The 19,363-nt window shown below is 40.2% G+C and overlaps 2 protein-coding genes across 3 annotated transcripts in view; one reads left to right on the top strand and one right to left on the bottom strand.

Moving 5' to 3' along the window:
• Nucleotides 1-446: 446 nt before the first annotated feature.
• On the top strand, nucleotides 447-10,532 carry LOC117936795 (G-protein coupled receptor 26-like). Of its 2 annotated transcripts, XR_004655032.1 has the most exons (4): nucleotides 447-1,461; nucleotides 2,280-2,393; nucleotides 4,406-8,878; nucleotides 9,480-10,532. XR_004655032.1 is itself a non-coding variant. In XM_034860164.1 (3 exons), the coding sequence occupies exons 1-3, from the start codon at nucleotides 794-796 to the stop codon at nucleotides 4,632-4,634; spliced, it is 1,011 nt and encodes a 336-aa protein (XP_034716055.1). In that variant the 5' UTR covers nucleotides 447-793; the 3' UTR covers nucleotides 4,635-10,532. The 2 variants fall into 2 exon arrangements, 1 of the variants encoding a protein (XP_034716055.1); XM_034860164.1 differs by having other exon boundaries at nucleotides 4,406-10,532.
• A 6,789-nt stretch (nucleotides 10,533-17,321) lies between these two features.
• The window catches only part of cpxm2 (carboxypeptidase X (M14 family), member 2), a 26,243-nt gene continuing 24,201 nt past the window's right edge, over nucleotides 17,322-19,363 (bottom strand). The window contains exon 14 of the mRNA XM_034860162.1: nucleotides 17,322-18,046. Coding sequence (XP_034716053.1) covers nucleotides 17,790-18,046 — 257 coding nt within the window. The 3' untranslated portion in view covers nucleotides 17,322-17,789. The remainder of the gene's footprint in view (nucleotides 18,047-19,363) is intronic.

The raw sequence follows: 19,363 nt of genomic DNA, 5'->3' as shown, positions 1-19,363 counted from the left end.
CAAAACATGAACTGATTTGTCGTTCATCAGTCCATTTGATTCCTAAATAGGGTTTGATTAAATGAGCCAGAGTGGACATTGTGTTGCTATTTTCTTCACATACATGTGTTGTTTGGATTAAATCTAGTGTCACTTTAAAGAAGAAAAGGAAATACACCTTGAATACATCGGTCAATGATGGTATCGTTTAATGTGTATGACATGCATCTAATTGATAATATAAAAACAAGTGTTCCAAGTAAAAAACAAAAAAAAAGTTTAAACTAATAACAATATTTTTAACACATCAACGTTGTCATTTACTCAATAACATTCAAGCATTCATTTGGATTATGTGAAAGGTTGAAACTCTATCTAGTAGCAATGTCACTTTAATGTTATGTGTTTAACAAAGGAGACAGGGGAGAGACCAAGTAGCCCACACGCTGTGCAGTGTCTGTGGAAGGGTGATGCCTCGAGAGCGCATCACAGCACGACAAAACCCCACTGCAAGACGCAGTGCCAGCATAGAGCAGCTTTGGCACGAGAGCTGGTTTCCTGTAGTTGATAGGAGGAGGGGGGGGAGATCGTCTCGAAGAATCCCCTAACCTACTTCTTATCATGTTGGAATCCTCATCTTTGCTGGCTCGCGTACAGAGGCATTGTAGTGTAGAGAAAAAGGGGAACTCCACCGGTGGATAGATCTGGGGATGCATGGACGCGGCTATGGGTGATTGATGCCATGTTGTAGCTGCATAACAAGACTGGATATGCGCACAAAAAGTGGGGATAAGTGAGTTTCGGGGCCCACAGGATGGACACTGCGGAGGTGATTCTCTCTGTGTTGGTGGTTGTGATTATCTTGGTGTCGTTGCTGTCCAACGTCCTGGTGCTGATCTGCTTTCTGTACAACCCGGAGATCCGCAAGCAGGTCCCCGGTCTTTTCAACCTCAACCTCACCTTTTGCAACTTGTTGCTGACTGTGTCCAACATGCCGCTTACTTTGGTGGGACTTGTCAGTAAGGCTCAGCCGGGAGGAGACGGCTTCTGCCAGATCGTGGGATTCTTGGAGACCTTCCTATCCACCAATTCGATGCTGAGCATGGCAGCTCTAAGCATCGACAGGTGGATCGCGGTGGTGTTCCCCCTGAGGTACCACTCTAAAATGCGCCATAAAGACGCAGCTTTTGTGCTTGGGTACACGTGGGCACACTCAATGTCCTTCTCCACAGTGGCCACCTGCCTCTCCTGGGTGGGATACCACCGGCTTTACGCGTCCTGCACCCTGTCCAACCCGAGAGCAAGCAGTCGGACCCAGTTTGTTATCTTTACCGTCTTTTTCCACTCCTTTACCTTCCTCCTGTCTTTAATAGTGCTGTGTGTCACTTACCTCAAAGTGCTGAAAGTGGCAAGGTTTCACTGTAAGAGGATCGACGTTATTACAATGCAAACTTTGGTGCTGCTGGTGGATATACACCCAAGGTGAGCTTCTAGAAATTATTATTCCTGTTGTATTGATCCTGCATGAGAACCAACCCTTTTATTAACCTTATACCAATCTGCACTGTTGAATCACATTTGGAAAGCAAATAAGAACATTTCAAGAGTGTTCAGAATTTAGAAAATAAGAACAAATTATTTTCATTGGGAGCACTTAGTGTAGTTGGAGCCATTATTTATTTTAATAATGATTTGAAAGCCTGATATTTTTGCACTGATGTGTCTTTAGTATTCAGAGGGGGTGCATCATCTGATTCTATTGAAATGCCATCCAGAGTGATTGCTTTACTTTAAAAATATATATATATAGTGTGTGTGTGTGTGTATATATATATGTGTGTTTGTGTGTGTGTGTGTGTGTGTGTGTGTGTGTGTGTGTGAAAGTGAGAGAGAGAGAGAGAGAGAAAGAGAGAGAGAGAGAGAAATAGAGAGAGAAATAGAGAGAGATCAATCCATATAAGTTTGGCTACATACTGTATTTTAGGTGCATGCTGGTGTACCAACTCATGCCATTCCATTGAATATTAGTTAAAGTAGTGTGTCATCATTACATCACAACCTTAGTGCACACAGGTTTACACACAAAGTGATATGTAATTCCTATAATGAGGATCATTACTTTGCCGTTTCATCAGTGTCTTTGGGATGAATCAATCATTTTACCTCAGCTTATAGCCTCATGTCTTTTACTCATGAACAACAGAAATAAAGCAGATGTGCATATATTTCTAGAGACACTTTCTGGTCTTCCCTCACTTTGTCTCACTGACACAAACCCAATCTACTCCTTGTGTCTCCAGTGTTCGTCAGCGTTGCCTGGAGGAGCAGAAAAGGAGACGGCAAAGAGCGACAAGAAAGATCAGCACCTTCATCGGCACCTTCATGCTCTGCTTCGCTCCCTATGTGATTACAAGGTGAGAGAGTCCCGTGTAGACCGGAGAGGAAAACCATACTGGCACACTGCGGTGTACGCAGCCCTTTTGTTCTGCTGGTATACCCCAAACCTCCCTTCTCTACTCCTCTAACCCCCCCCCCCCCCCCCCCATTCCTCCTGTCTCTGTCTCATCTCTGCTCACTCTCCACACCGGCCAGAGTTGGAACATGAGATTGGCTGATCTTGTGATAAGTAATATGCCTCTGCTCCGCTGTTGCTGCTGCATTAGCACTTTTCTTCTCAAGTTCGTTGGGTGCATCATTTAGTTAGAAAAACACTTGCACCCAGCCATCACTGGACAAAAAGAGGATGTCACATGAGGCTTTAGGTTGTAAGACACAAAAGAGATGTACGAGTGGACACGTGAGAAGAAATAAAAATAAAACTGTTTGTACTTGATACAGTAGAATATCAAAAAAACATAGTGTGCAGGGAAAGAAAAGAAACATAAGAAAGACTAGTTTGTTACATCAATCAGCAAATACAGAAGTTAACATTTTCTGTAGTACTTAAAGTGTTGGTTCCCTCAAATTATTATTTTTTTCTGCCACACTTTTAACTGTTTTCCACTGAAGAAATAGTTCCTGATTGTTCTAGGGATTATCCAAAGTAACAGGGACACTGTTGGAAGATGATGCTGTTGGAAATTTAGTTTTCAATGATATCAGCACCATAAAAGGAAATCTATCCACCTCCATCGTATTTGGTTTGAGGCAAACATTTATGTACCCCTGCTTAGAAGAGGTTAGTGTGATGTACATGGAGATTAGATGGTTTCTGGTAAGATATAAAATGATCCAGAGAGATTTATCTTGTAAATATTGCCCATCAACATCTTTAATTAAAAGCTCTCATTTGGAAGGAGTAGGACTTAAAAAAAAAAAAAAAATGAAACCAGGTTTTCATAAATAAAAGTCTTGATTTTTTCATTGACTCAGAAAAGTTATCAGTTAGCTGTCTGTAATGAATGACCATAGCAGCATTGTGTATATCCTCCTTCCACAAATGGCAGTTTACTAATTACAATCTGAACATATTACACCAAAAGCTCCACCATTGCCTCTGTGATTGTCATTTGTTGTCAGGGTCATCATGTGTGTAGTAAAAGCCCCGCTGTGCGCTGTGGCAGCTGACTTACTTAACCTTCTGTTCGCTCTGGTGGTGTGGAGTTTGTGGGCAGATGCCAGTGATGGCTGCCGGCCCATGTAAGACCAGTGTTAATGTGCTGACAGAGATTGATTGTGGACAAAGTAATCATATAGAGTGCAAGTATTAGCATTTTTTAATACCACATATGACACCACATGCGGTAAAATGTCTTATACTTGATAAAAAATCTGCATGAAAGCACCTATTTTATGTCTTATGAGAATGGCGGAGATCACTTTGAGATGCAAACAACAAGCAAAGCGCATTATGTGCCCCTTTAAATTAAATAATTAAATGTGCATTGCTTTCAAGTACAGAAGAGTATTTTTTTCCCCACACCGCTGAAAGAACTCACTATCATATGCCCTTTACTGTTTTCTGCTAAGCCTTGTGTCAAATACTGTATTCAATAACAATCAGAGCTAATTGGCTTGTTTCCAGACACTTAATACTGCTTAGACAGGTCTGTTTTATTCTTCTGGTACCCCTGCCTTTCCTTTTTCTGACATTTATGCTGCTGGTTGCAAATGAGAAATAAGATGAAAAGTTGCCTCACACTGTAAATGTACATGCTTGAGAGAAAGAGGGGGGATTTCACATTTAGTTTAACTTAACAGATAACTACATTTTAACTTAAGTACTTACTTAGATAACTCTATACCAAAATAAGCCGTAGTTCTTTTCTTAACTAGTAGAAGCACTCTTCTCCCAGTGATTTAAAAAATGTTATGGGCATCAATGTCTTGTAAATATATGTCTATTTCTGAATAATAGGCTTAAGGCTTTTCCAGCATGTTGACTTGCCTCACCCTCTCACAACCCTCTCTTTATGCTTGCCTGCAGGATTGTGGAGTTATTTCCAGCGGTGCCTATCAACCCCCACTGGGGAATTGTCTCCAAGTGCTTAGCTTACAGCAAGGCAGCCTCCGACCCCTTCGTGTACTCCCTGCTCCGACGCCAGTACAAGAAGACTTGCACTGACATCATCAACAGGCTGCTGAAGCGTAGCTCTTTGAACACGTCCGGGCGCAGGCACGAGAACCAAGTCAACAGCATAGCGCCTGCAGAGTAACAGGAAGTGGACTGATACACTCTGAGGGTTGACCCGGCAACTGTTAGAGAAATATGAGACTGAATTAAAGTCGATGAAGAAGAGAACAAATATCGGATGTGTCCGTCCACATCTGCTTAAATTTGGTCTGACATGCCAAAAAAAAGACTGCATACAAGGACAAATCCCCGCACAGGAATACCACTGTGCTTTCATACTGAGTCCCCCGAGCAGCAGATCAGTGTGGTGTACTTGTGAGGACCTTTGGCAATTCTGCAGATTTCACATCCACCTGGAGACACAGATGTGTTCAGCCAAGAAGAACAGCCAGTTCATAGCCTCATTATTCCAACTAGCGTAGCTTTCTCTCTGACGTAAGATACAGTATATTGAGTTTGTTTTACATAACTGTGGCAAATGCTTATTATATTTAAGAAAAAAGGATAGGGAATGACTGTACTGTATGTCTGTTTTAGTCCGTGCCAAGTGTTTGCAAGTGACAAGTTGATACGTTCACATTGTATGTAGCACTGAAAACTAGTCTAGCTTGAGAGAAAACTTGACAAAACTTGACAGTCCCCAAATTGTATCACAGATGAAAACCCACAGCAGACAGTGCCACTGCACATGCCGTCTCGGGTTTTTCAGACATGATGGGGTAAAACACACCCACAAATTAACATGTTTATTTTTGTAGTACATTGCCTTGTAGTGTATAAGGGCCAATGAAGGGGAAAAAAGCAAGATTATGTATTTTTCTGTGTATGTGCGTAAACACATTGCCATTATTTGTGCTTTCAGCACCCATTTTGGAGGACCCGGCCAAGCAGAGTTCTAACATCAAAAATAGGCCATCAAACCAGCTGCCTTTGCTGTCACGACTGACATGTGCCCCTCAGGTTGATTTAGTCAAGTGAAGCGTGATTGACTGTTCTTGGCCGGGTGTGTACTAGCAGAGAGGAGTAACCCGTGGAGACTGCTTAATGCTTTCTCACACATTTGGGAAAGATGGACAGGAAAGGACAATGTAGATTCAAATCAATTCAGTTCAATTCAATCGTTAATTTACAAAGACCATAAAATCCCAGTAATTCCCCCGAAAGCAAGCATTTAGGTTGGTTCCACAGGAGAGGAGCCTGGTAGTTGAAGGCACTGGCTCCCATTCTATTTTTTAGAGATCTACGAACCACAAGTTACTCTGCTTTCTGAGAGAGCAATGTTCTAGTGGGACAATAAAGTACTGTGAGCTCTTCAAGATCTGATGGTGCTTGACCATTTAGAGCTTTAGGTCAGGAAAAGGATTTTAAATTCAATCCTGGATTTTACAGGAAGCCCATGCAGAGGAGCTAATTCAGGAGAAATATGATCTCTTTTCTTAGTTCTTGCCAGAACATGAGCCGCAGCATTCTGGATCAGCAAGAGAGTCTTAAGGGACTTATTTGAGCAACCTGATAGTAAGGAATTACAATATGCCAGCCTGGAAGTAACACAAGCATGGACTAGTTTTTCAACATTGTTTTGAGACAGGATGTGCCTAATCTTGGCAATGTTACGAAGGTGAAAAAAGGCTGTTCTTGAGGTTGTTTTAAGTGGGCGTTAAAGGATACATCCTGATAAAAAATAACTCCTAGATTTCTGACAGTAGTGTCGGAGGCCAGGGCAATGCCACCCAGAGTAGCTATATATTTAGATAATGGAGTTCAGAGGTGTTTAGGTCCCAGCACAATAGCCTTGGCTTTGTTTGAGTTTAACATCAGAAAATTGTAGGTCATCCATGATTTTATATCTTTAATTCATGCTTGAAGTTTAGCTAACTGACTGGTTTTGTCTGGATTGATTGATGGGTATAATTGGGTGTCATCCACATAACAATGTGAGTGTTCCCTAATAGTACCTAAAGGAAGCACATGTAAGGTGAATAGAACTGGTCCAAGCTGAGCCTTGTGGCTAACTTTATCGTGCCTGGAGGATTCATCGTTAACATTAACAATTTGAGATTGATCAGATAAATAGGATTTAAACCAGCTTAGTGTGATTCCTTTAATGTCAACCAAATGTTCCAGTCTCTGTAACAGGATGGTATGGTGAATAGCGTCAAATGCAGCACTAAGATCTAGTAAGACAAGTACAGAGACCTTTGTATGAAGCAGTTAAAAGGTTATCAGTAATTTTAACCAGTGCCGTCTCTGTGCTATGCTGCATTCTAAGATTAAATATACGTAGGTCTATAGTTGGCTAAGACCTCAGCATCAAGGGTGTTTTTTTTTTCAAAAGAGGTATCATCACAGCTACTTTAAATGACTGTGGTACATAACCTGTTAATGAAGACCAATTGTTTCACATGTAGTAATGAAGTGTTTCTTTAAGCAGCCTCTTTGGCATGGGGTCTAAGAGACAGGTAGATGGATTAACTCAAGAGACCTTTAACATCAATTGTTGAAGGTATATTGGATAAAAGCAGTCTGTGTCAGGTCTTGTTGTTCTTTCTGGCGTTGCTGCATTTAAAGGTAAACCGTTAGAAGTTGAGGGCAAGAGGTGATGAATTTTATCTGTAATTGTTATAATTTTATCATTAAAGAAGCTCATGAAGTCGTCACTACTCAGAGCTATAGGCTATAGGCTATAGGCTCCATTGAGCCAATAGATGGCTCTATAAAGCATTTCTGAGGGCCTTCCAATATGTTTTCAGACTGTCTGGCCAATCTAAACAGGAGTCTTCCAGATTGGTGGAACTCAATTTACTTTCAATTTTTCGCGAGGTTTGTTTTAAGTTGCGAGTTTGGGCGTTGAAGCAAGGTGCTAGTTTTCTTTGCTTCATCATCTTCTTTTTGAGAGGAGCAACAGAATCTAAAATTGTCCGGAGCTGGGCCATTTTTTGGGAGGGACTAAAGTTAACATGAGAGTCTTCTGTTATATTAAGGCACGGCATTGAGTTAAATGCTGTTGGAATATCTAACTTAAATTTAGCCATAGCACTGTCAGATAGGTATCTAGTGTAGAAGCTTTTATCCAATTTTGTATTTTGTAACCAATTGAATCTAGTAGAGTGTTGAAAGCAATATTAAGGCTACCGTTGTCACCGTCCACATGGATATTGAAATTACCTACAGTAAGTCCTACTTTGTCTGATTTAAAGCGTAACTCTCTTGAAAATGCAACAAAGGTTTTTTTTGTGAATGTACCTGAGTCAAACTTTTGTTCAAAAGCATAATTAGGACAGAAGCACCACTTTTAAGATTTACTGTATCTTCACTTTTGGGCAAATGGCTTTTTGAATGAAAGCATCAAAATCAACATTTTTAAAACACTAAGATGGCTCGACACAACATGAAACGTTGCTCAAAGTATCACCAGGAACTCTTCATGTGAACTTGAGCATTGAGAACATTGTGTACACACAGTTTACTAAAATTAAAAGTTTGAACGACTTACTTTAGCAGTTTTTGGGCCATCTTTCCAGTCAAAACGTGTCAATCTCCAAATGCGAATGAACGGAATACATGGGAGGAAATGTCATTCTTATATGAGGCTCCTTTTTCAACTACAAGGTCAATATTGTTTTTCACTCACAACAAAACAACAAATTAGCCGTGCATTTACATGGAACTAAGCTTTAGGAGCTTTCCAAAGTTTCAGGTTGTGTCGAGCATTTTTTGTGTTTTAAAATGTTAATTCCTTTGCAATCATAGAAAAATAAATCTTAAAAGCGGCGCTTCCATCCTAATTATGCTTTTAAACTAAATTTTGACTCGGATACATCCACAAAAACACCCTAAGTTGCATTTTGGCGAGAGTTATGCTCTAAGGACTACACATTTTCAGAATATATAAATGATGTCTTTATTTTCATTAGCAGAGTGATCATATGGAGACTAATAACATTGTGTGATATTTAATGTCCATGACAGAAAAGCTTAAGAAATAGTGTCTGCTTTCAGTGTCATTTACAGTGCTTTTAAGAAAGACACTTGGCAACGTTTGTACTTTTTTAACAAGATGGATACATATAGGATAGCAATATCATCTTTCCTCTCTCACTTTGGATATATACAGTACATATTTGGCAGTTTAGTAGTTTCCAGGCATTACTTGAAGCCTAAGCCCAAGAGCCCTTGCAACTGACAAATTGTTATCTGACTCACTACATGTACCTATTATATCCATTTTTGTTCTGTATCAGAAGACAGACAGCTCTGTGTCAGAGGGGTTTTGACTGGGCTCCACTTGTTAAAGAGTCAACATACTTTAGATAGAGGCGCTTCAATGTCTTCAAAGGCCCTGACACACCAACCTGATAACCGGCCGTTGGACAGTCTGCCGAGGTCAATGACTCGAGTCTGTTAAGTGTGTTCCCTAATGTTGTCCGCCATTCAGTTATCCGCCTTCATTTTGGCCAACCTGACTTGGGGCAAAGGGTGGCAGTCGCACTCAACAACCAATCTGATTGGTGAAGTTCTAGACCTTGACTAGCAAATCAGTGCACAAATGTTAGCGTGACGAACGGCTCTCAAAATCGGACGAAATCTTTTAAACTGACCTTTGTCGATCTGAAATGAACACAGATTCAGCAACCGCATGGCCTAATATGAGATTGTATTCTGAATGAGCCATCATTACGCTTGGTGCAGCCAGACCCATGTGACACGTTCGTCCAGTCAGCTGCCGGTTTACATTTTTTGGGCGACAATACAGATTAGCACCGCCTGTTGTTATGAAGATGTATTTCGTCTTGCGAACGTGCAGAACATACATTCAAGTTGGCATCGCTTCGGTGTGTTCTGGGCCCTTTTTTGACTAACTCCAGGAGTAACGTCAGTCCGACTGCCTTTTCTGCCAAAAGTTGGCCGTCAGGTTGTTGTGTCAGAGCCTTTAAATTAGAAAACAGGCAATACAGAAGATTGCAAAAGCTTAAGTTCTTGATGGATTTGGATGCACATTGTGTTTAGACGGTACATGAACAGGGCAACAGTGAGATACTATGTGTATCACACAGTGCCAATATTCTTAATGATGCCTAGTGAGCCAAATATTAGCTGCAGTTCATTTGTTTCTGAAAACAAAAGAAAAAATTGATAAAAAGAATATTTATGTAATTACTGATCGATACATGTTTAATTTGATTTTGTGTTTTGATGTATGATAATACAGAGGAGAAATGGTTGTCTTAGATATAATGCAGTGAAGCACTGTATGATACACCAAGATAACCGATGCCTTAAATTCTGCAATACATGTTGTTTTAGAGTTTTACCATTCACAATAGCATATGGATATCTTATAACAATTTAGAGTCAATCATTGCCTTATTCACTTCTGTTCATTAGCACATACTCATTTAGAATCTGTATTTCTGTACCTTCAATTCTGCTTTTAATGGTAATTTATTGCTAAAGTTTTGCACTGATGTAGAGTAGTTATTTTTGTCATACACAATAGTTATTGGTGAAAAACAAGCTTAAAGAATATATGTTGACAGATTTAGATTAATGACAACGTGAAAAGTATTTTCGTGTCTTTTATATATGTTTATGTGATTTATGACAACACTGTATTTGTTCGGGTGTTGCAGAATATGCAGCTTCACATGCACATTAAGTTTGAAGTGTTGTTGATAGTTGGCAATGGCAATGTAACATACCTCATTGTATTACGGTGACTGACTTGACTGCCTGACGTGTTTTGTAATGTACATTCTAATTTATTAAACCACTGGCTGAATGCTGCTGCTACAGATGGCAAAGATAACAAACAGTTGATGATGATGGTGATGTGATGACAGACGATCATGACGACAATGACTGCTGTTTGCATCTGTTGAGTACATTTCGTATTGATGGTGATTGTTATTGTAATTTTTGTGAAAATGAGGAGGATGAGTTTTTCAGATGTTGACCATAATGATTAAACTGTAAAACTTTACCAAAGTGGTCCGGTACTGCTGTGCAAGTTTTTTTTCACAAATGTGGGGCAGAGAATCTCCAAAACAACCCCACAGAAACACACTCAATTTTTTTTCTTCAGAAGCTGAAAGGGGCTGTACTCGAAATAGTGAAAATACAGCATGTTCGGATTGTCTCCACATGGCTCTCACAGACCCTTTCCCAATGCCTATGTTTTCACGCCACATTCACTAACATGCAGCATTACAACACACAAGTGTGACTCACCATTGCGCCACTTTATCTTTACATCCAGTGGCACACATTTGCTGTTCTATTAATGTTCTGAATGTTGAACTTTAAACTTGTAAAGTTGTTCTGGACGTTTTTTGTCCCTCTGGAAGATAAATGCGTCGTATGTTTTAGGTATCCATCCCTACCCTGGACTTGCTCATTTGTAATATGCAAAATCAAACATAACCTGGCACAAAATGCCTTTACCTGGAAACATGATTGACAACGCAGTTTTGTTGTGTGGGAATATTATTTTTAGGAGCCAGGTCTGACTTGAAAGACTGTGTCATTTTAATAAAGAATAAAAACCTATCATTGTGTTCTGCAACTGCATCACCCATGAGGCTTTGACATACTGCCAGTGGTTAAAAAACAAATGCTAACATGTTTTTGTTGAATACTAACAAAACAAAAATGGTTTTACTTATGTAAAAACACAAATTTTATAATTTACATAATGTTCACTGTAATGACGTAATGAGACACCCAATAGTAGGGCTTTTTGTTTTGTGTTTTTTAAATAGTTTTTAGACAACTCTGGAGCAGGCGTATCAGGCTGTGGCTACGCAGACAGACATTAATTCATTGCTGCATTCAGACTGTTCAGGAGATTAAGTGATGAAAGAAAAAAGAAAAAAAGAAAAAAAGAAAAAAAGAAAAAAAGAAAAAAGATAGCTTACCGCTCACTTATCAGAAAAAGTTGGTGAAGAGTGGAAACTGTTTGCCTGCATCCCAACCAGGGTCTAGTGATAAATCAGCGCCGTAATCATGTCTTAAAGAAACAACGGGGGGGGTTTGACAAGAGTGATATGACGTCCACCTGCAATCAGTCTGAGCCAGAGGGAAGCCGTTTTGCTGTTTGCACCACAGCGCAGGTGGTGATGAAACAACAATGACAGCTGGCTGAGTTAGCCTCATCTGAGATTCTGCACACCCATTCACTCTCCAGGAGCTAGGGATTATTTTCAGATGGCCCTGACCGTAATACACGGCCCCCGAGTGAGACACAACCAAAACTCAAAGTGAAAAGTGGACACCTCGCTTTGCACGTTTGTTGTTTTTCTCTTCATAACCCTTTGACTTGGGTCCGGGAATCAAAAGAAGTTAACTTCAAAGCTCTGAAAGTCTGAATCGCTAGTCCATTTTTTTTGTTGTTGCTTGAAATCTGTATAAAGCCAGTAAAGTGACACGGTGAAGATTAATTTTCCTCTTAAATGTGTGAATGCAAAATGACACATTTATCCAGTCATTGGTGAAAAACACTAATAATATCTATTTTGACAGGTACTTGGAAAACCACATTAAAACTAGAGGGCATGAAAACACAAGTTATAGCAGAGATTTAATTTTTGTGTTTGTTGGATTTTTCTTCAACCACAAAAATATCCCCCAAAAAATATCCTGATCCACATATATATACAACATTTTATAATGAAATTAGATGGAGGTTGAGTTGGTTAGTTCATGGTGCAGATAAGGGCCCAGTACCTTTTAAGTGCACTGTACTGTTTGGTACACTAAACAATTCATTCACTAAAATTGTGAACAGCTAATTTTGTGCACTGAAAATTAAAAGGGAAGGATTTTGAACGCAGCCATTTTTCATAGATATCTTGACACAATTAAAAGCCTAAATGAGGGCTTCATTTCCATGAGGTGTTTCAGGTCCTGATATTGTGAATACTGTCTTAGTGATAAGCTTATTGGAACACCTAAATGGAACAGGGCTTTTCCCCACTAAAACAGAACGTTTAGGGAACGTTAGGGAACGTTAGTTTTTGGTTCTCTAAAGGTTAGTTCGAACCAAACCAAAAACTAACGTTTAGGGAGCGTTCCCTCCCGGTTATAACGTTCCCTAAACGTTAAGAGAACCAACCAACGGTAACGTTCCCCTGCGGTTGCACCGTACCTTCACCCAACGTTCCCGTTTGGTTATTTTTGGTTGTTTTTGGCTGTTCTGAGTATTTGAATTAGCACAAAGGTTTGCTGTAACTCGATTTAAATTCACTCAAAAAATATTGTACTTATAGGCCTACAATCTAAGTAAGATAAACAGCATAGCAAGATACTCTATTTATTTTAAGGCTGATATCAATTTAGCTTAAAACAGTACTTTTGTGCTTGAATTTTTTTATAACTGTATTAGTAAAAATACTTAAAAAACAAGAATCCATCAATAGAACGATTTTCACAACTAAGAAAATTCCCTTCTTTAATTTAGTTTGCAAACCGAACCGTTCCACCCACTACCCAGTAGGGGAGCCTCTGCTCTGAGGAGACCGACTCCGCGTTACGCGAAGAAGACAAAGCCACAGGACCGACCACGCTGCACAACTTGGGGAGCTCACGGACAGGTAAACGAAGTAATTTACAGTTTAATGGTTTTGTGGTTATAATGGGAGGGTTTGTGGTTTAACATTAAACTCTTTCCCTCGTATGGCTTTGTTATATTCCGGTTCTTGTCAGGTTGACCAAAAATAAAAGTTTGGCTGAAGTAGGGAAGCAGAATCCTTAGCAGAAGTTTCTACGTCGTCTGCTATCTTGCTAGCTATGCTAGTCATGCAGTGAGCTGCTCCAAATCTTTTCTTTTTAGTATACTGTTTGTGCACAAACCATGTTCTCAATGCTGAGTTCATGTGTTGAGCCGCAGGCGAGACTTGGAGCAAAGTTTCGTGCTGTTTCGAGCCTTCTTAGTGTTTTAAAAATGTTGATTTTTGATGATATCATAGAAGGCCCCTAGCACTCCCATTCAAAAGGCGAGGCCAGAGTTGGGCTTTAGATGGATTAATTACATCTTTCCCTTTGTTTGCTGCTGTGCACGACGTGTCTGCTTTGTCGTATTGTATGTTTTGTGTCATCGTGTTGACATGCTTGCGTTTTAGTTTCAAATAAGAACATTTTTTACAGTACATAAGTAAAGCCAGTAAAATCAAAGTCCTTTTTAGGCAGGTAGATCGGCGACCATCTTGCAGTTCAGGCAGTTATCAGCAAGCTGAGTGAAGGATACAGCAAGGGATGTAATATGTGTATGCTACACTGCTGCAATACTGGCTTTACTGATTGTCTAAACGTAACAGCATAGGTTCATCTTTTGCAATGGTATGTGCAAGAAACCTACCACAAATGAACTGACCAATATTAATATCTTTATTTTATTTTTTAGATGAGTCAACACCACACAGGAAACCAGCCGGTCGCCCAGAGCTGGAGCCTGCCACTTCAACTTTGGACCCAGTTGACGGTACAATGGCTTTGAATTTTTCCAAGTTTTATTTCCAGTAATTATTATGTGAAAATCGTCGTGCATTTTTTGTTTTTTTGATAAGCCATGCCATAAAAAGGGAGTGTTAGAGTTTTAGACCATCACAATAACGCCAAAACGTCTCTCTGAGCAGAAGTCTTATTAGAGGTGATAATTGTAGTTTTCAGCAGAGGGCTAATCAGCTACAATGCAAAGAGCAAGCACCTGTGTGAGTGCACAAGGCTGTGGCTTAGGCTCAGTCGCCAGAAGGTTGGTGGTTTCAGCTCTGGCCCTGCAGTTCCATGTCGGTGTGTCCTTCGGCAAGACATTGAACCCCAATTTGCTCCTGGTGCTGCGTCATCTGAGAATAAATGTGTGTGAATGTTTAACGAATGAGCAGGTGGCAAGGTGCCAGGGGCAATGGCAGACTCGGCCACAGTATATGAATGTGTGTGAATGATGAATGGTTACTTTACTATGTCAAAGCGCTTTGAGTAGTCATCAAGACTAGAAAAGCACTACAGTAACACAGTTAATTTACATTTACTTTAGTCAAGTATTGTGCACCATGTATCAGCTGAGAGAGCTCTTTAACAATATGATCGTGTTTTCACCAAAGCATTTGCACTTAATGAAAGCAAAGTATTTGCACATAATTATTGACTTGCTTTTTTGCAACAAAATATTACCTACAAATTTTCACATCTTACTAGCTTAAGTGAGCAGCAGCTGTGTGTGATGCTGGTTGGTGGAGTTGGTTTGCTCTTTACCTAAACCTGTGACATCAATGCTGGGGCTGTCCCTTTCGCACACCATATGGTTTGGTTAACTATTATTATACAGTATTCCGTTCTCCCAGAACTCTCTTGTTATAGAGTTTCATTAAGCACTTGCCGATTCACAGAGAAAGCAAAAATGGATCCTGAGAACTTTAGCAATTGTGTGTTAAAATACTTTTGTTTGGAAATGTAAAGATATTTAACACTGTCTTGCTTAACTTGGTTCACATATATTAACTAATAATTCTGGTTTATTCCAGACTGGGGCTTATCCTTTTAGCCATGCTAGCAGCACGGTCCGGGGCTTCTTGACTCTGCCTCTAGTGCCACCATGAGGTGGACGTTAGTTGTGCATGGACTGCCATGAAATGGTTGACTTTTGTGTTTAGTGCTAACTAGCAAGCTACATCTAACAGTATTATATGTCTAAACTTTGTGATTAACAAAATAACATAACTTTTTAATGACCATCCCTCTCTTTACTGATCTGGTCGCCGTCTTTGAAGTCCATCAAGCCAACAGATAGTCTAATCTGTTTCAGAAGCTCCGGAGCAGCGTTGGGAGAGAGGTTTAGATCTGGTTTACCAACGCTGCATGGCAACTCACTCCTGTGATGTCCAGGCCACCACTATTAACACTTCAAAGGCTGGACCGACTTCTGAAGCGGCACTGGCCTTTTAACTGCTGGCAAAGTCAGCTGGTGCCTGTGTCTTCCCACGCAACTACATTATGACAGCTGCAGGCCAGAGCGGCTACACTGCACACCTTGCACACTGAACCGCCTCCTCCCCCGTCACCCCGTCCCACCACGATCCACACCCACCTTAACTCATTGGGACTGTCTGCTTGCCATGTGGCAGAAGTCGGAACCTCAATTTATCTTACAAAGTCCTTATTATTGATGCTGCCTCACCAGCAGTTCTCTCAAGTAAGTAGTGAATGGTATGGTAATTGTCACAGATTTGCATGTCAAAGTGGGACGTCATGTGGCACCATCTAGTGACTTTTTTAGCAGGCTTTATCTGCTTTCCATAAAAATAGTTGCCACCACTGCTCCTGGTTGTGTGTTGATGTAGCATGATACATGTTAGTTTGCCACAGTATTCCAGTCATTTTTACAAACATCCAGCAGTTCTCTCATCGAGTCTCATAGCTTACAGTTTGTCAGATCATACAGAACTGAAATGCAGAGATGAAAGTTTGGGGCGGGCAAACTTAAATTAATCCATTTTATGTAACACCAGTTCCTCTGTTTCACATTTAAAGTCACTGATTGTGGTATAGAACTGCAAAAAGGACTGCAATACATGTCCTATACTCTCCCGTGCTCTGAGATGGTCTCTCTGTTAAATATCCTTTGGGGGAGGAGATAAGAGGTTGAGGTCTTTCTATAATTGCATGTTGGCCAGAGAGAAGCTAGGCTGGTGGTGTTGTCAGAATAAGCCAGTGAGCCGTAAAAGCCCCGGCAGAGCTCTGATAATTAGAGCCTTTCCACCTCGATATCACTCTACTACAGGAATCAGATGTGAGGATGCTAACAATTAACCACAGTGATTACAACTAAGTTATGGGAATGAAACAATGTTTATTTTCCAATCAGGGATGTTCAATCAAACAGGAGTGATTGTAAATTCTGAGTTAAAGGAGAATTCCGGTTGATTTCAACAAGTAGCTCTGTAAATTTGGATTACTGTCAGTAGCAAGAAAAACGAAAACAGTCTGTGTTGCCTACACCATGCCATCCTCCTCCCAGGAGGCTGAAAAGTGCTTTTAGCCGGTTAACATGTTCAAAATCATCACTCCAAATTTACAAACAACAGAGCTGGGAATTGAAATCGACCGTAATTCTCCTTTTAATTTGAACATTAGTCATAAAACATTCTATTAAGTCACTCCTGTAAATTTGACTTTGTTTATCAATTCACAACCTCTCTTCAAGTCCTTGTCCTTTGAATGTGAAATATAAAAATAAATATAAAAACGTGTGGGAGAGAAGAAAAAATTATTATGAAATAATTTATAAATTATGTTTTTGGCTCCAGATCTGTAGACGTTTCCATACATGTTGTTTAATTTGCTGAAAGTGTAAAAACGGAAGAGACTGTTTTCTCTACAACTCATGCCGAATTACATAGCTCTTTGAGGGGGAACCTTTTGGAAATGATTTGAAAATTACTGACCCATAAAATAAAGTGCCATCATGATATTAGAAGGGAATTACAAACCTGCGTAAAAGTAACCCTTGAACCATTTTGAAGTGTGCACAAGTGTGTGAATGAAAGGTGCTAAACAACTGAAGCTTGATTAATCAATGAGTGCTTGCCATGTGTAAAATCCACACACTTCCACATTGGCAATCAGTTTCAATTTGTTCAAACATAGTCTTTATTTAATGTTTTGCCACAAGTAAAGTGTATAAAAAAACAACTAATCAATGACACACAAAAGGTCAATGAGTCAACATGTTTGTTTAAAGGACCAGAAATTGTACAAGTGCAGATAATAAATCTTCAGAAATGGTTTGCAAAACAGTGTTACATAAATTAATAAGTATGTACATAATGACAGTCATGGCCATTCCTCACAGTGGTTAAAATTAAGCGCTTGGGTAGATTCCTCATCTGTAACATTTATTTCAATTTTCTTTTATTTAAAAAAAATCTAATCTGATTATATTCTGTCAGTATTTATAGCTGATGGAATGATGGGCTTAATAATAATACAATAAGAAATTGAAAAAGGGGTTATAAATATAGTTACGTAACCTTTGACAGAATTAAACACAGTGAATACAAAGAAAGGTTGAGATGACAACAGTTAACCGAACAAAACCAAACAAAACATCCAGTTTAAATTAATCCACATTTTCAATCTTCAGACACTGATTCCACTGACAGCACTCTGGAATCTGACAGAGGTCCTTGGAGTTGACCTCAGTCTGATCAGAGCAGATGTTTGTTTTTCATTCTTCCTCATTCAGACATTACGTCCCCATGCGTCTCTTTCTGGTCCTACGAGCTTGGCGCTGCCTGACTGGCAATCTGATGGGCTGCTTGTTGAATTTTTCCATTATTTCTTTGATTCGTGACAGGTTGGTGCGGCCGATGATGAAGTTGCATGTGGTGGCGCCCATCTCGTAGCCCACCTCGCACTTCTTACTGGTGAGGCTGTAGCCCTCAGCCTTGGCTGTTACTCTGTATTCTCCAGGGTTCAGCAAGCGCCAGTAATCGCCATCAGAAGCTGAAAACACACACAAGACCCTTTCAAACATGCACTGAAACCCTGCACTTATCTACTTTACAGAGCTAGTACTACAAAGTCCACGTAATGCCCGATTGAGCCCATGTGTGATAGAGCAGGTTGTTGTCCAGGGAATTCTCCGCTAGCGGGTGGCATGTTTGATGACTTTTCTATCATGTGGTTTGTGCAAAACCAGAAGACAACAAACCTCTGATGGTAAAGAAGAGCTGTCCTTTACACGAAGATGGCAACAAAAATGTCTAACTGGAGAAACAACGAGAACTTCTGTCAGTTAGTAGCAACGCCAAAACTGTCAGACAAATGCAAGGATACTCCTACACACACAGCGCCAACCCTCACCTAAACCCATGGAGTATTTCCACTAAGAGAGAATGCATCTGAGACTGACAATCTCCTCTTGTGTGCTACTTGTTTGAAAGGGCAACTTCGGACAATGTCCAGATCTGATTCTCCGGGCATTGTCCGGACATCACGTGAGAAAACTGCTACAAACAGACAAAAAGCTGTCATTTTTTCACACACTGCACAATGATTGTGTCTGTTGTGCTGTCGGGACAACTACTCTCTCAGGTGAACCATTTTACTATGGATGTTGCAAGCATTTAAGGGTTCTTATCAGCATTGTTTTAAAGTTAAATCACAACAAGGATAACGTTTACAGTTACACATTGTTTGTGCAAAAGCAGCAATATGCAAATCTTGTCCTAGAAAGCTGAATTTAAAGAGCCTACTAAGCAGTTGCAAAAAGCAAGCCTCCACCCAAAGCCTAAAATAAAAGTTGCAGAGAGTTCTTTGTGTTCCACTTTTGAGAAGACCATGTTCTATATTCCTATTCCGACTTATAAAAATAGCTCTGCTTTGTCACGCTGGATTTTCTTGGTCTCTCTCTGCTGAACGCTGCCTTTATGTAACCTGGGAACACGAGTACGCTTGTGTTGTATTTTCAGCCTTGGACACACTCACAGAAAAAGACATTGTCGCTTCCTTCCAGTCATCCAAACACCCACCTGATACGTCTGAACAACCACTGAGACAAATAAAATATGAAGGCAGGTCTGTATCTGCTGCTGATCTACAGTATACCTAGTCTCGTTTTGCCAGACCCTCCTTCACAGCGCTGCAGAGGAAGGTCTGGCTAGTCCCCACAGCATTTTGGGATGGGAGAAAAACGTGCTCTGGTTTATTGGTATGTTTTAAACCAATCACAGTTGCAATGCGCGAAGCTAAGCTCGGCACAGACCCGCTGCAACATAGCCCCGGGAAGGAACTTATTTTGGTGTTCTTCATAAGTTGTTT

The sequence above is a fragment of the Etheostoma cragini genome, chromosome 21, assembly GCF_013103735.1.
Source record: "Etheostoma cragini isolate CJK2018 chromosome 21, CSU_Ecrag_1.0, whole genome shotgun sequence".
Classification (NCBI taxonomy): domain Eukaryota; kingdom Metazoa; phylum Chordata; class Actinopteri; order Perciformes; family Percidae; genus Etheostoma; species Etheostoma cragini.
Note: the sequence above shows the minus strand (reverse complement) of the source record. Positions and strands in the feature narration are given on the sequence as shown.